At 39.6% G+C, this 15,347-nt stretch overlaps 1 protein-coding gene across 5 annotated transcripts in view; it reads left to right on the forward strand.

Annotated features, from left to right (window-relative positions):
• LOC109937195 (microtubule-associated tumor suppressor 1 homolog) overlaps window positions 1-3,347 on the forward strand; it is a 165,500-nt gene extending 162,153 nt beyond the window's left edge. For all 5 annotated transcript variants that reach the window (XM_048600564.1, XM_048600566.1, XM_048600565.1 and 2 more), the window contains one exon: window positions 61-3,347. In XM_048600564.1, the coding sequence (XP_048456521.1) occupies window positions 61-277 (217 nt within the window). In that variant the 3' untranslated portion in view covers window positions 278-3,347. The remainder of the gene's footprint in view (window positions 1-60) is intronic.
• The last annotated feature ends 12,000 nt before the right edge of the window (window positions 3,348-15,347 follow it).

Consider the following 15,347-nt stretch of genomic DNA (forward strand, 5'->3'; position numbering starts at 1 on the left):
TTGGTCTCCCTGCTTAGAAGTTTTTAAGTCAAAATGCATTCTAATTTTGTTTCCTTGCAGGCAACTCTCGACTGAACAGGTCGTTTTACAAGAATCGTTGCAGAAAGAATCCAAAGTCAACAAGCGTTTATCTATGGAAAATGAAGAACTTCTGTGGAAGCTACATAATGGTGATGTTCTTGGTCCTAAGAAGTTGTCACCGACGTCCCCTCTATCCTTCCAGCCTTCCAAAACTCCAGAGTCATCCTCATCTAACCCTGCGCTATCACCAAGGTGACATTTCCAAATGAGGTGCCACTCAAAATGACTTTGTTTGAGGTTGCTGGCTATTATGACAAACAAGGGCTACTGGATGTTGACCATGACATACAAACTATTGTCCTATTATATGGGTTCAGAATAGGAAAAACCATTTCTTCCCTTTCTAAGTGTTTCTAATTGTATATGAGACTGTACATAGAATATGTTGCACAACAGCACTTAACTTACACAGCAAGAATCTTGCTTTTGCCTTTTTGCCTATTACAAGTAAACTCAGGGCATGTAGATTTTATTTGACAAATTTGAGTTTTCCTCATCGATTTGTGAAAAGGATTTGTATTTAGTGAACTGCGTGCTTAAAATTGAATTGAAGTATCGGGTTTGCCTTCACTATTAGTAAGCAAGTTGCTGCTAGAATTCTTCGCAAGAAAATAGAATGATGATTACTTGTGTTGCTGTCTGAAGTTGCACAACGTATGGCGTAAACTAAGTAGGCCAAGTCTACATAAAGATTCTCATCTCCGTGCTTTGTTCAATGTGTCAGAGGATGCCTGTGCAGAACTTTGTCCTTGATTAGTCTTAGATTTATGCAGGTGCCTGTATCTGTATCTATAAATTTTGCTCTGTTGAAAATTGATTTGAGAAAGATACAGCACCATGGAGTTAACTGTTTTAAATCTTTATTTTAAGAGCACGCAATATGCTGTCAATCCAAGCACTTGAGTAATATTAAAGTTTTGCATTCGACTTGTAGCAAGTGGAGCATTTGTATCCCGAGGCCACAGAGGTAGCTAATGTTTGCTTGTGCTGTTTGGAGAAATTTTGGACTTTTTTGGCGTAATGAGGGAATCTGCTGGACTACAAGAAAGTAAATATTCCATTTTTTTGAAGTGTTGAGATGGTTCCTCGGTTGCTTTTGAAAATTTTTCTACATAAATATGCTGGTTATGAAGAAGTTTGCAGCTCAAAACATTCATTTGGTCACGAGTTCTTGGCTTCAGTTACAGTTGTATAAACTTGGCATCTTTATAATGTGAAAATCTCTTGAATCATGACTGCTCTGAAAACCATTAGTGAAATTTTAGGAGAGCATGTTTGTGACGTTACATCATTGCTATATACACACATATGGGTGTCCATATTTTGTTCCTGTATTTCATACCCTTGTAATATTCTGTTGAGAAAGGGAAGCAAGACATGTAACTTGTCAAGTTCTGGTAATGGTTGAACTGATTTATACAGCAATCTGGGTGACCTGTATTTATTGTTTTTTTTTGTTTTGTTTTTTTTTCCCCATTCACCAGTATTCTCAGTGACAAATAAACCAAGAGCCACATGCAAATCCTAGAGGCCTAAGCAATTTTGCCCTAACCAAGGCAATGTAACCTTACTTGCACTTGATTTGTTTAATATCTGTTGACCTGGAGTTTAATAACAAGCTGTATCCTGTTGTTCTGATGGATTAATCTTAAGATCTGTTTGCAACAGCAGTTTGACTTGTGCAATTTAGTGAACGTAGATTGTGATCCTGGCAGCTGAGTAGTGTGTGAATGTGGATCACAGAACCTTGTACACCTTTTTCATTGTCTATTGTGACCCCAGCAAAGAAAAAGTGTGCAAATCTGTTCTCCTTCACTTTTTTATTAAAATAATTTTGACCCTAGAACATAATTCGGTGTTTACACTTGAAGTTTTTCAATTATGGTGAGTTCCAAACCAGTCCAGCTGAAGCCAGTTCAAATTGTATCCAAACTTAATTTGGTTTCAAGTCCATCTTTGCTTGAATATTACATTTGTGAATAGACCCTTCTGTTGTACAGTCATGTGTTGCTACTGTTGATGTATAAGTTTTCTTGTTCTTGCAAATTGAATCTTGCTCCCATTTTGTTAAATCAACTATGTTGTGACACACTGTTCACACTTTCAAAATAGCAATGGGTTCTTCTCAAAAGAAAAAGCTAAGGGATATTGCAAATGTTCATGTAAGCTATCAAACTTTACATTCGTGACAAAATGCTGCAGTTTCTCAGGATATCCTTGGTAAAAACGAGTTCTTTTTAAAAATAAGATGGCTTTCAATTAACTGTTGTTTCTTTGAGTGCTGGATTCAATGGAAGAAACTATCAACTTTGTTAAATTCTGCATTGAAAATTTCATTTCATCTATTAAACAGGCAGAAGAGTTGAGAACTACATCAGGCACTTGGGTTTATTCATGGTTTGGAAGTTTAGTTTCTATGCAATTTTACACCGTTGGCCAATGGAAATGCTGATGTGAAACTTGCAATACTGAAATCACCTTTTTAAATGAAAACACTTCCTATACTCACATTGGTTCTGAAAGACCATAACCCAATCTTACTTTGACAAACTTATTGTTGAAAATGTCAAATCTGATTCGGTCAAATTATGCAGATATCTCTTAGTTTATCCTTGGCCCAACCAGTTTAAACTCGAGATTTTTATTTGCACTTTCACTGAGCTGCAAACAAAATGAGGTTTCATCTAAGTTTTGCTACAAGTTCATAAGCCAGTCATCCTGAGCAGCTCATTCTACAGTTACTTCAGTGCGGAATATTTGTTAAAACTGATTTTCTGCATGTTGGAGTCTCAATTACCTTGTTTAATTGAGGTTCCAATTTTTGAATGTGCACTGCATTATTTGACTAAATTAGCAGCACGTTTCTGATTGGCTAGTTCTTGTTATAGTCATGATTGTTATACCGTTCTAGGTATTTGCAACATTTTAACAACTAGATCACCCATAGATCACTTCTAACTTTTGTAGTTAATACCCAAATTATATAAAACCTCTACCCTTGAAATTAAAATGAGTTTGTTATATTATAGGAAGACATTTTGATAAAACTAGTGCAAATAGATGAAAGAAATTTATTCACGTATATCTTTAGCCTATAGCAAAACAATTCATGAAGTCAATTGAAACATTGTGCAACACAGCTTGTAAACTTTTTCATTTACCATTGTGTGCTTTGTTAGTGATCATTCTTTTAGATTTAATGCATTATCAATGTGTTTATCACGTTGCTTCCTTGTTGAATAAAGTAATTGTTTTTGTCCATCAAACTTTGTACTTTGATTTCTTGAAGTATAAGCTTTCCTTGTCCCTCTCATTTGCTATGTCACCTACTTTTGGTTGCTTTTAAAAGACTTCCAGTATATATTTTTTGTATCTTGAAATTATAGTGAGCCGCACTTACTTTTTAAGCAAATGTCAGACTATTTTTTTTTCCCTCAAATGTGTGGAATACAGGCATTAAATCTAAACAGGACAACTTTTAGCCTTTTACAATCTATGGTGAATTTTTCACTCTTAAGAAAGGAACAATAATGGTTTAGGCAACCCTGCTGGGACACAGTAACAAAGGTGAGATTACTAGAAACTTACAAACAAATCTACCAAAATCAAATGAAAAATTATTTTCACCAGACCCTGTGGGACCCACCAGTCCCCAAAGGCCTCTATTATGCTGCTGGACTCCACATGCTACCTTTCCACAGGCATATATGGATGTAAATGTGGAAGGTGGGGGGTGGGGGTGGCAGCAGTAAGTCACTGTACTGCAACCCCTCCATAGCCTGATGTGTGGATCTGTGGACCCAGAAGTAGGTCAGTGAGGAGATCCTTCAATCTGCTCCAGACAGGGTGTCTGTAGGGTAGGATAATTTAACTGAAATACAACCAAAAATTTTAAATGCGTGCCCTTTTAAGGAACCAAATAGTTTTTGTTTGCAGCCTCAATTTTTCCTTCAGCCGCAAAACTACATGTGGCGTGGCCTGGCCTCCAGTGAACCTGTCCAAAGGTGTACTGCATGGGACAGCTGTGTGCAATACCCTCCACCCCAGATCCCCAAGGGAATGAGAGAACACCACCAATAGAAGGCCCTCCACTGGCGGTTTCCATCACTGAAGGGTAGAACGCATCTGGGTGGCAGACAGAAGTGAGCAAGTGGAGAGTATATACGATCAGTCCTTGCAGGATTGAAGCTGTACCAGGGTAGTGCCCAACTTCTTTTGAAAACGAGACCTATTCTGTTTTAAGATTGGAAGAAAAATAGCTATGAACTTAATAGAGTTCTTCAGACATGTGACTCATCTGGAGCAGGTGGGACATGAACCCAAAGCTTCTGGCTCAGAGGTAGGGATACTACCATTGTGCCATAAGAACCCTGATTAATTAGTTGTCATTTTGGTTAAATTGATGAGTCACAGATCAGGTAAAGAGTCAGCATCATACAACCTCCCACTCTGCACACTGCACCACCACCAAAAGATAGCAGTGTGGACTAAGATCTCTTTTTTTTATTTTAAATAAAAAGACCAATTCACTTCTTTTTTCCCCCAAGTGCAACTATTAGAAATCAGATTTTCCAATTGGAAGCAGTCTAGAAGGAAGATGATGCCATAGGCAGATTAAGTTTTGAAGGAAGCATAAGTTGTTTTCCCCACAAGTGAGAGAAATGAGTTTGAGTTTGGATTCTACTTCATTCATAACACAAGTGTGGTATTGGTTGCTCACTTCATGCCAAGCATTTATTGCCCATCCCTAAAGGATCGAGGAGAACTGCAGTCACTGTGGTGTGGGTATGTCGACAGTTAGGGAATCCCAGGATTTTGACACCTCAACTTTGGACCTATGAAAATGTATTTCTAGGTAGTGTGAGGCTTGGAGAGGGAATGAAAGGTGCTATTTGTGCCAAGTGCATGTTCTGGGTGATAGGTGAGAAGTCTGGAGGGTGATGTCAAACAGGTCATATTGCATCTTGCAGGTAGAATGCGTGACAAGCATGGTACAACAATAGTGGATTCCAATCAAGAGGCTGTGCATCATGCACAAGAAAACAGACTCTTGAGAGGTAATATTGCATTCATCCAGCCGAACTGGAAGAACAATTCCTCATCTTCCGCTTGGGGACCCTGCAGCCCTCCAGACTTAATATCATCAGGTTCCATAATTTTAGGGCCTGAACTGTCCCATGCCTGAGCCCCCAAGCCCCCACACCAGGCCTTGTTATCTCACAGTCTGCCATTACACACTATCTATTGTTATCCACTAAGTATCCATTAACAGCTAATCACAGTCCTAGCCAGATTTGTTATCCACTCCTTTGTCTATCCAACTGCGCTTCTTTGTCTTTGGGCTGTACCCCCACCTATCATTTACTCCTTACACCCTTTCTTCCCCTTCTCTCACCCTACCTTCTGCATTTAAACTGACATTTTTCTGGCTACAGTCAGTTCTGAGGAAGGGTCACTGGACCTGAAACGTTAACTCTGATTTCTTTTCATAGATGCTGCCAGACCGGCTGAGCTTTTCCAGCAACTTCTGTTTTTGATCTGTTAGTATAGCTTTGGTTGTACCTCTCCTCCTGTGCTTCTGAATGAAGTTGCGTCACTGGTGTCATCAGTCAAAACTTACGTGTGCATCCCCTGCCTTCCTGGTGTGAATGGATGTTTTGGGGATGTAAAGAATTAAGATTACGTAAAGAAGAATGCATTATGACAGTTTTCTGGCTACGAAACACACCCTTTGATTATCCTCTTGCAGTAATCAGAGACTGACTTCACATTAAGGAAATTGCAGACCTTCTGATTTTGTGTATACACCTTTTCTATTTTGGTATATTGATTGTATTTGCATGGCAATGATTCCCTTGTGCATTGAAAATCCTGCTAGGGCCACAAAAACTGATAACCTCAAGTCAAAACCAAAAATGTTAGAGAAACTTGGTGAGTCTTGCATTGGTTGGGAGAGAAACAGTAACATTTCAAGTGTAATATGAACCCAGAACTGACAGCCTCCAAGTTTTACTGCCTCTGATTTCAAAGTTGCCTTTTTTTCTGTTGGAAGCTCTTGCAAATAGAGCATTGGTGACCTGAATGATGCTGTTGTCAGCTACAGATTGAAAGATCCAACAAATATTAGTTGGTGCCCAGAAATCACAGGCAAGTAATTAAGGTCTGTGCTCAACGTAACAGTCCCAGTAATGGTGGCCACTACTTTCTAGCTGTGATTTTTCTTCCAGGAGGTCTGTGGTTACCTGGTGTGGGAGCCTGAGCCTTCAGACAGTGTAAAGAAGTTAAGTCTTCATCTATAGATCATGTGTTCTGGGTTTTTATCTCCTTCAAGGTGCAGCTCTCTGTTCAACCCCATTTCCCTGGAGCTGCATGTCGCTGTGGATTAGACAGCTGCAGCAGATGCTTCCTTTATTGTAATAGCTCCCTCAGAGTTCCAATAAATTGGGAATATGTTGTTAACATGGAACTCCAAGCATAAAGTGAGACTACCGTTGGTGGAGTCCAGGCAATTACACCAAATAGCACCAAGATGCTGTCCCCAATAAATTTAAATGAAATTAGGCAGAAAGAACTGCTATTGTTGTTGGTCTCTCACTGCAGTTGACCAAAGGCTTGCCAATTTCACCCTTCTGATATTGATCATAGCAGGTCAGTTTCGCTGGAGTTTCCACACTCCAGTTGCAAACATGAAATGACGACTGCTTTTCGCAAGATGATATACTGTTGTTTTAAAAAGACTCTGGCCTTTTCAATTATCACAGTTAACTTCCCCCACTTCACCTGACGAAAGAACCGTGCTCTGAAAGCTTGTGATTTCAAATAAACCTGTTGGACTATAACCTGGTGTTGTGTGACTTTGTCCACCCCAATCCAACACTGGCACCTCCATACCAAATTTTCCCCCAGACCAAGAGTGGTTCTGAGCTTAATTCTCTGAAAACTCTTCTTGCACTCCGCGCCTTCCCCCCGCCAAGAGAAAACTAAGAAGTTGAGATCATATTATTCCAATCTAATATCCTTTACCATGCATTTTTTAAAAAATTCATTTACAGGGCATCACTGGCTAGGTAGCACTTACTGCCCATCCCTAATAGGGGAGTCAACCACATTGCTGTGGCAGTCACATGTAGGCCAGACCAGGTAAGGATGGCAGTTTCCTTCCCTAAAGGACATTAGTGAACCAGATGGATTTTCTGACAATTGGCAATGGATTCATGGTCATCATTAGATTGTTAATTCCAGATATTTATTGAATTCAAATTCCACCATCTGCCATTGCGGGATTCGAACCCAGGTCCACAGAACATTTATCTGGGTTTGCTGGATTAACAGTCCAGCAATCCTACCACTAGGCCATCACCTCCCCAACAGCTGTCAGTCTTTAGTTTTCACCAAGCCTAGAAAATTGTGCTTATTGCTGTCTACGGGATTAATTGGTTTGCTTTTGTCTGGAAAGCTTTACCTAGTGGGCGTGAGCTGTTCCTGAGGCTTCAACAATTACCAATCATGTTAATAACATTGATTGTGTATTGCGGGCAAATTTAATGCCTATACTCCGGTGCAGAAGCAAGTTCTGAGAAGGGTACGAAGAGCCTGCAAAGAAAATGAATGGGTTAGAGACTTGGGAAATGTGGCATTATCTACTTTAACTGGAACAATAGAAAAGCAAAATGTGAAACCAAGGCTGTAGAACGCTTGTATGATAGGGTTGGACTTGAAACAAGTGAGTATGTGGTTACAGCAGATATTTTGTAATACTGTACAAGTTGGATGTTGGTTGTAATTGAAAGGATATAAAAGTAGAGAAATCTTTGGCTACAACTGGTATACGGCATTGAAACATTCTTAGAATGTTGTTTTGGTCTCCTTTTTTTACTTAAGGAAGTAAATTCTCAAATAAAGAATTTATCATGGATGATTAGCCCTGATCATTTTGAATGGCAGAGCAGGCTCGATTGGCCAAATGGCCTACTCCTGCACCTTTTGAAACTCATGATGTTGCATAAAACACCTCTGTTTATCAGGCACTTCACATTCATTTGATGTTGTCTTCCTACAGTCATCATTCTAACGGTCACAAATCATTTATCTTTAGACCTTTATGCAATAGAATCATTTGTCGGACTCTGGTTGATAATCCTCCAGTACCCAGCTTTATGGGCTTGTTCTGCTTCTTTCAAGTCGAACACTTGCACGCAAAATGATTCAACTTCTTGCAGCTTGATCACTGCTTTCCCCACACTGGGCACGGTTTCCTTTTTTGTTTGATATTCGCCGCAAATATTTACAACCTGCCCTCCGATAATCTTTTTTTCTGGCTTTTCCATAAGTTGTTCTCATTATGTGGTTCAGACTAACACAAAGCTTTGTCTGAACTCTGATTAGCATGTTCTAACTGAGGATTGAGAATCTGAGCTCCTACAGATGTCACTAGTTTGTTTAAAACTTTCCTTCTCCTGTGCCAGGGATGCACTCTTGTGGCAGGATCTCTTATGCCTGAGTCAATCCTATCTCTAATGAAATCAGGTGCATTGTCTAAAATTTCAGAATCAAGTTGGATATATTAATGCAGTCACATACTGATCAGTAATCTCCCTCTCCCCTTCATCTTTGAACATATACCTGTCTGAAGTAATTGTCAGCTATGAAAATCTTTCCTGTCTGATTTTTCTGCACTTCTGAGACCTATGTTGCAATATACTTTGTAAGACGTCTTTTGTAGCACTGATTGCAGGGTTGCAACTCATGCATGCTCGGGTTCTTTTAAGTTAATCCCTTTGCTATTTCAAAGCTTGACCCATGAGAATGAAAAAATATTTAATTCTGTCTGTTATCCTTTTTAGACCATAAGAACTAGGAGTATGAGTGGACTATTCAGCCCTCATGTCTACTCAGCCTCAATTCCACTTCTTCAACCCATTACTAATTAAAAATCTGTCTTGCTTCTCCTTTAAATTTACGCAATGTCCTGGTATCCCCACCACCCTCCTAGGTAGTGAATTCCATAGATTTATGACACTTTGACAGAAATCGTTTCTCCTCATCTCTGTTTTAAATCTGCTATTCCTGATCTGAGAACTGTGACTGCTTATTCTAGATTGCCCTACATGAGAAACATCATTCTACATCTACTTTGTCAAACCTCTTTAGCATCATGTATATCTCAAGTAGATTTCCTTTCAGTCTCCTAAACTCCAGAAAGATTAAGCAATTTAGGCCTAAACTCTCTTTATCTCTGGAATCAATCTAGTGAACCTTCTTTGAACTGCCTCCACTAACTACAGTTTCTTCAAGTAAAGGGACCAAAATTATGCGCAACACTTGTGTGCGGTCTCACTAATGTCTTGCAGTTGCAGCAACACCTCCCTACTTTTATGCCCTATGCCTTTTTGCAAAGAATGCCAAAATTCCAATTGCCTCCCTTATTATCTGCCATACCTGCATACTAGCTTTGTGTGATTCATTCACAAGGACACCCGGATCCCTTTGTACTGAAGCTACATTTACACAAGTTGTTTTCCTATTCCTCTGACCAAAGTGGATAACCTCACACTTTTCCATGTTCAACTTTATCTGCCAAATTTTGATCCATTCACCTATCCATAGCCACTTGTAATTTTTTTTATTTCTTCATTGCAAACTACTTTCCCACTTATTTTCATGTTATCTGCATATTTGGCAATATTACATTCTGCCCCTGTATCCAAGCCATTACTATAGATTGAAAATAGTTGAGGCCTGAGGCCCAAAATTGTGGTGCCCCACTAGGTGCACCAGTCATTCATCCCGACTCTGTGCTGGTTAGTCAATCCTCTATCCAAGCTAGTAAATTTACCTCTCATCTTGTGATTTTATCTAGTCCATTAACTTTTGTGTGGCACCTTATAAAATGACTTACTGAAATCCAGATAACATTAACAGGATCTCTGTTATCTCCGGACAATCATGGAATCCTACCCTTTGGCCCATCCCAAACCTCCAAAGAGCATCTCACCCAGACCCACCCCCTTATCCTATTCCTGTAACCTTGCATTTTCCCCAATGGCCAATCCACCTAGCCTCCACATCTTTGGACTGTGGGAATAAACCTATGCAGGCATGGGGAAGAATGTGCAAACTCTACACAGTTGCCCTAGGCTGGAATCAAACCTGGGTCCCTGGATCTGTGTGGCAGCAGTGCTAACCATTGTGCTACGAGAGAGCCCTGGCAAATTAGTCAAACATGATTTACCCTTCACAGAACCCTTCTGACCATGATGGATTGTGTTTTGACTTTCCAAATGTCCAGTTTTTATTACTTTAATGATGGATTCCATCAATTTCCCAATGACACGTTAAATTAATGAATCTAAAGTTTCCTACTCTCCGCCTCCCTCTCTTTTATTTCCATAGCAGTCAGGACTTAAAAAAAATCCAGTAATTTTGACTCACCCGATCATTCAAAGTTTCAGAGTTGTTTTATACTTTCTACTTTGTGGTAATTGGCACTCCCTCAGCCCTAAAAATCCATAGTTTTCTGCAGCACCGCTCTGACAATGTGTTTCAAGTGATGTGTTAAACAGCTCCAACAGTCCAGTACTGGTACCTATAGCTGACTTAAAGGTCAAATAAGTGGCAATGCAACCAGTTCACAATTGCATCTTTACCAACTCCCTCTCTTGTGCTCTTGTTCTCTCTCTCTTTCTCTCTTCACACTCTCACTCTCACATGCACATATATCTTTGGGGTGAATTTGTATTTGCAGATACATTCAATTTTGTTCAAAAAGCGTACAATTTATAGACAGTCAATGTGGCATTTTCTGAATTCCTACTTTAGAAATAAAACCAGTCTGATTCTAAACAAGGCCTCACACTTAACGTGCATTGGCTGACTTAAAATATCAACTCTTCTTTACTCTGATAAACCCCTCTCACTAACACCTGAAGAAGGAGTTCGACTCTGAAAGCTTGTGTTTTCAAATAAACCTGTTTGACTATAACTTGGTGTTGTGCAGTTTCTGACCTTTACCAACAAGGGGACGAGGTGGAACCATGTTGAGAAAGGTGTGGGAACAGATGCAAGTTGTCAGTGGCAAAATCTAGCTCAGAGGGCTGAGCATTGCCATAAAAATCTAACCTTCTGCACATGGAAAGTCAGTGCATCATCAGCACTCTTGTTTGTATTTGTTGGGTGGGGAGGGGTATAGAGAGAGAGAATTTTAACACTTCCTGGTCCAAAGAAGAGTCACACCAGACTCAACATTCACTTTCTCTCTTCAGATACTCTAAGACCTGCTGAGGTTCCCCAGCTCTTTACCATTTTATTGAACACTTCCATTTGCTGACTGCTGAATTTTGATCAGGACTGGAAGAATTAAAGTTGTAACAAGCTTTAAACAACTGCGGAGGCAGAAAAACGGAGAAGGGAAGGTAACAAAAGGGCAGATTAGGTTAAATCAGAAAAGAACCAAAGTGCAAGGCAAAAAATAGAAATGCAACAAGAAAATAAACAGAAGATGAGTATAAGAGATGGTTTAGATGGGAAATTAATCCTCAACAGCTGCAGCTCAATAACAAAAAAAACCACAATAAACAGACAAATGGGGCGAAGGTTAGATGGAAGATTGTAAAAAGCCTGACTGCAGGGTGAGCTGCTGTCCTTCAACTTGCTGTGCTTCATTTTTTAAATTATTCATTAACAGGATGAGGCAGCATTTATTGCCCATCCCTAATTGCCCAGAAGGCAGTTAAGAGTCAATGACATTGCTGTGGGTCTAGAGTCACATGTAGGCCAGACTAGGGTAAGGATGGTAGTTTCTGTCCCTAAAGGACATTAATGAACCAGATGGGTTTTTTCCCTGACAATCAACAAGGGGTTCATGGTTATCATTAGATTCTTAATTCCAGATGTTTTATTGAATTCAAATTCCATCATCTGCCTTGGTTGGATTTCAACCCAGATTCCCAGAATGTTATCTGGGTCTCTGGATTAATAGTCTAACGATAATACCTCCCTGATTGCAATAGTACAGGAGGCAAGGACACCAATTAGGGTTGGTATGGGAGAGAGAATTAAAGTGACAAGCAACTAAAAACTTAGATTCATGCTTGCACACTGATGGGAAGTGTTGGAGATCAATCATGATATATAAAGAGAGTTCGGATCTTAGGGCTACTTTCACTGAAGTTTAGAAGAACGAAGTTCAGGGGGGATTTCATAGGAACTTAAAAACTTCTAACAGGACTAGGCAGAATTATGAGGAGATAACAAGGTGTAGAACTGGATGAACACAGCAGGCCAGGCAGCATCAGAGGAGGAGGAATGCTGACATTTCGGGTCTTGACACTTCTTCAGAAATGGGGTCCAGACCCAAAACGTAAGCTTTCCTGCTCCTCTGATGCTGCCTGGCCTGCTGTGTTCATCCAGCTCCACACTTTGTTATCTCAGATTCTCCAGCATCGGCAGTTCCTACTAACTCTGAGTTAGAATTATGAGGATCTTCTCAATAACTGGGTTGCTGGAACCAAGGTCAAAGACTAATGATACCGTGGCAGGCTATTTAGGACTGAGATGAGGAGGAAGTTCTTCACCCAGAATGTGGTGAGTCTGTGGCATTCTCTGCCACAGGCATTGATTAAGGCCACAATATTGAATGTTTTCAAGAAGAAAGCTAGATATAATTTTTAGGGCTAGAGGGATCAGAGGATATGGAGACAAAGCTGAAACAGGGTCCTGAGTTGGATGTAGAGCAGGCTTAGGAACTCCATTCCAAGTTTCCCTCCTGCCTGAAGAATACCATTAACCACGACTCTCTGTTTCCTATTCCTCAGCCAATGTTGTATCCAAATCACTGTTGACTCCTTTACTCCATGAGCTAAAGCTTTTCTCACAAAGTTATTGTATGGCACTGAAACAATGCCTTTTGGAATTCCAATCATCAGAACTCAGTGTGATAGATATCCTTGAACTCTTCTTCAAGAGGAATTTTAATTCCTCTGTTTTGAGGATTTAATTTAATTTTTCTCAACACTCTGAACAACACTAAAGATGCAGAAGATCTTTTTGAACATGATCTTGGAGCCCTCTGCTATACAGAGAAATGAGTCAAGAAAGTGAGTTTGCTTAGTAACCTGGGACACTGCTGTTAAGTACTTTGCTGCCATAGGGACCTTGCCATTCACCAACAGACATTAAGAAATGAAAGAGTAAGTATCTTTGCACGTTTGTTTTATTACTAACTGCAATAATGTATAGATTGGAATTTTATATCTGTCTCTGATTTAGATTGATGTACCTTAGGAGGAGATGGCCTTCAAAAAGACAATGAGACATGGGATTCAGGGTGAACTTGCCAATTGTCTTAACGGCAGGAGACAGAGTGGTGGTGGAGGTCTCCTTTTCGGACTAGAGACCCGTTACCAGTGGTGTTCCACAAGGATTGGTGCTTTTGTTTGTCATTTATGTAAATGATTTGGTTGAGAATATAGAAGGCATGGTTAGTAAGTTTACAATGACATTGGTAGTATAGTGGACAATGAAGAACGTTATCTAGGATTACAAAGAGATCTTGATCAATTGGGTCAATGGGCTGAGGAGTGGCATATGGAGTTTAATTTGATAAATGCGTGGTATTGCATTTTGATAAAACAAACAAAGGCAGGACTTATACAATTAAAAGTTGGGCCTTGGGTAGTTCTGTAGAATGGGAAGATCTGGCGGTTCAGGTAAACAGTTTTTTGAAGTGTGCATCACATGTAGACAGGGTGGTTAAGAAGGCGTTTAGCGCGCTTGCCTTCATTGCTTAGACCTTTTGCGTATAGGAGTTGGGATGTTATGTTCAAGTTGTACAGGGCATTGGTGAGGCCTCTTCTGGAGTACTCTGTACAGTTCTGATCACCCTGCTACAGGACAGCTATTATTAAGCTAGAGAAGGTTCAGAAAAGATTTGCCAGGAATGGAAAATTTAAGTTATAAGGAGAGGCTAAATAGGCTGGGACTTTTTTCACTGGAGTATGGAGGGTGACCTTATAGATGGTTTTAAAATCATGAGGGCTATAGATAAAGTGATTTTTCCCTGTGGTGGAGGAATTCAAGACCGGGGCCATAATTTTAAGATGAGAGGAGAAAGATTTAAAACATCTATAAGGCAGAAATCAGGATTGTGTTGGAATACTCTAAACTTGCCATGATGGGTGCAGCTGCAACAACACTCAACAAGCTCATATTCTAAGCCAAACCTTGATTAGCGTTCATCCATCAGTTTAAATATTTTCACTGTCTGTACCATGACTGCAGTTAATCTGTAGCACCTCCCAAACACACACCCTTTGCAACTAGAAGGCAACGGAGAACCAGAAGTTTTCTTCAGCGTCATATACCTTCATCATCACTGAGTTAAATATATGGAATTGGTGAGCTGAAATCACTGGTGAGTATTTTCATGACAGGAACTGCAGTAGATACTGACCACCACAATCCTCAAGGGCAACCAGGGTGAGGCAATAAATTCTGTACTTTTCTAGCAACATTCACTTTACAAGAAAAGCATTTTTGAAAAATCTTCAGCCGTCGTTAAAAATTGGCTATTGCTTCAAAATTTCCAATGGTAAGTCATAGCTTAATTATAAAACTTGAAGTGATTTTTCATAAAGCCCATTGCAACCAATGGCCTGGTTGGCCATCATCTCACTGATCGACTTTAGAGCCATTCACTAGGCTTATGAGAGATTTAAAAATTTTTAAGATATATGTGTGCTCGTTTATCATGAAGTATAGAGATGCTCAAATCATAAATTTCATCAGTTGTCCTACATTAAAATTTACTTTGAAAAGCAATATTGTCCCAATATTCAACTGCTTAAGATGCAAATGCTTGTGTTATAGTGTTTCGGTGTTATTCTCAAACCATTGCTACCAGCAAATCACAATTGTTTGTGTGAATAATCAAAGATTTGTTGAGGATGACATTACTGTGTTCTTGCAAATGGTCATAAAACTAGCTCAGTGCAACACATTGGCCATTGCTGCTTTTTCAGTTGGAGGAGGGGAGTGTTGTAATTTGTATTCTGATCTTTTTCCAGTTTTATCAATGGCTATTTCAGAGAGGCTCTCACTTTCCAACAAATAATGCCATTGTATTACGAGCATTATTCTCTCATTCTCTAGTTTCCTGCAGCTTTAATGATGATCAAGTGATGTTACTGTCCAACAAATTCCAAGCCATACACTCTGTGCATTTTCTGTCAGAAACATGAGCATGATTTTTAAAAGTGAGATAACAAGGT

The sequence above is a fragment of the Rhincodon typus genome, chromosome 1 (assembly GCF_021869965.1).
Source record: "Rhincodon typus isolate 14 chromosome 1, sRhiTyp1.1, whole genome shotgun sequence".
NCBI classification, from domain to species: Eukaryota; Metazoa; Chordata; class Chondrichthyes; order Orectolobiformes; family Rhincodontidae; genus Rhincodon; species Rhincodon typus.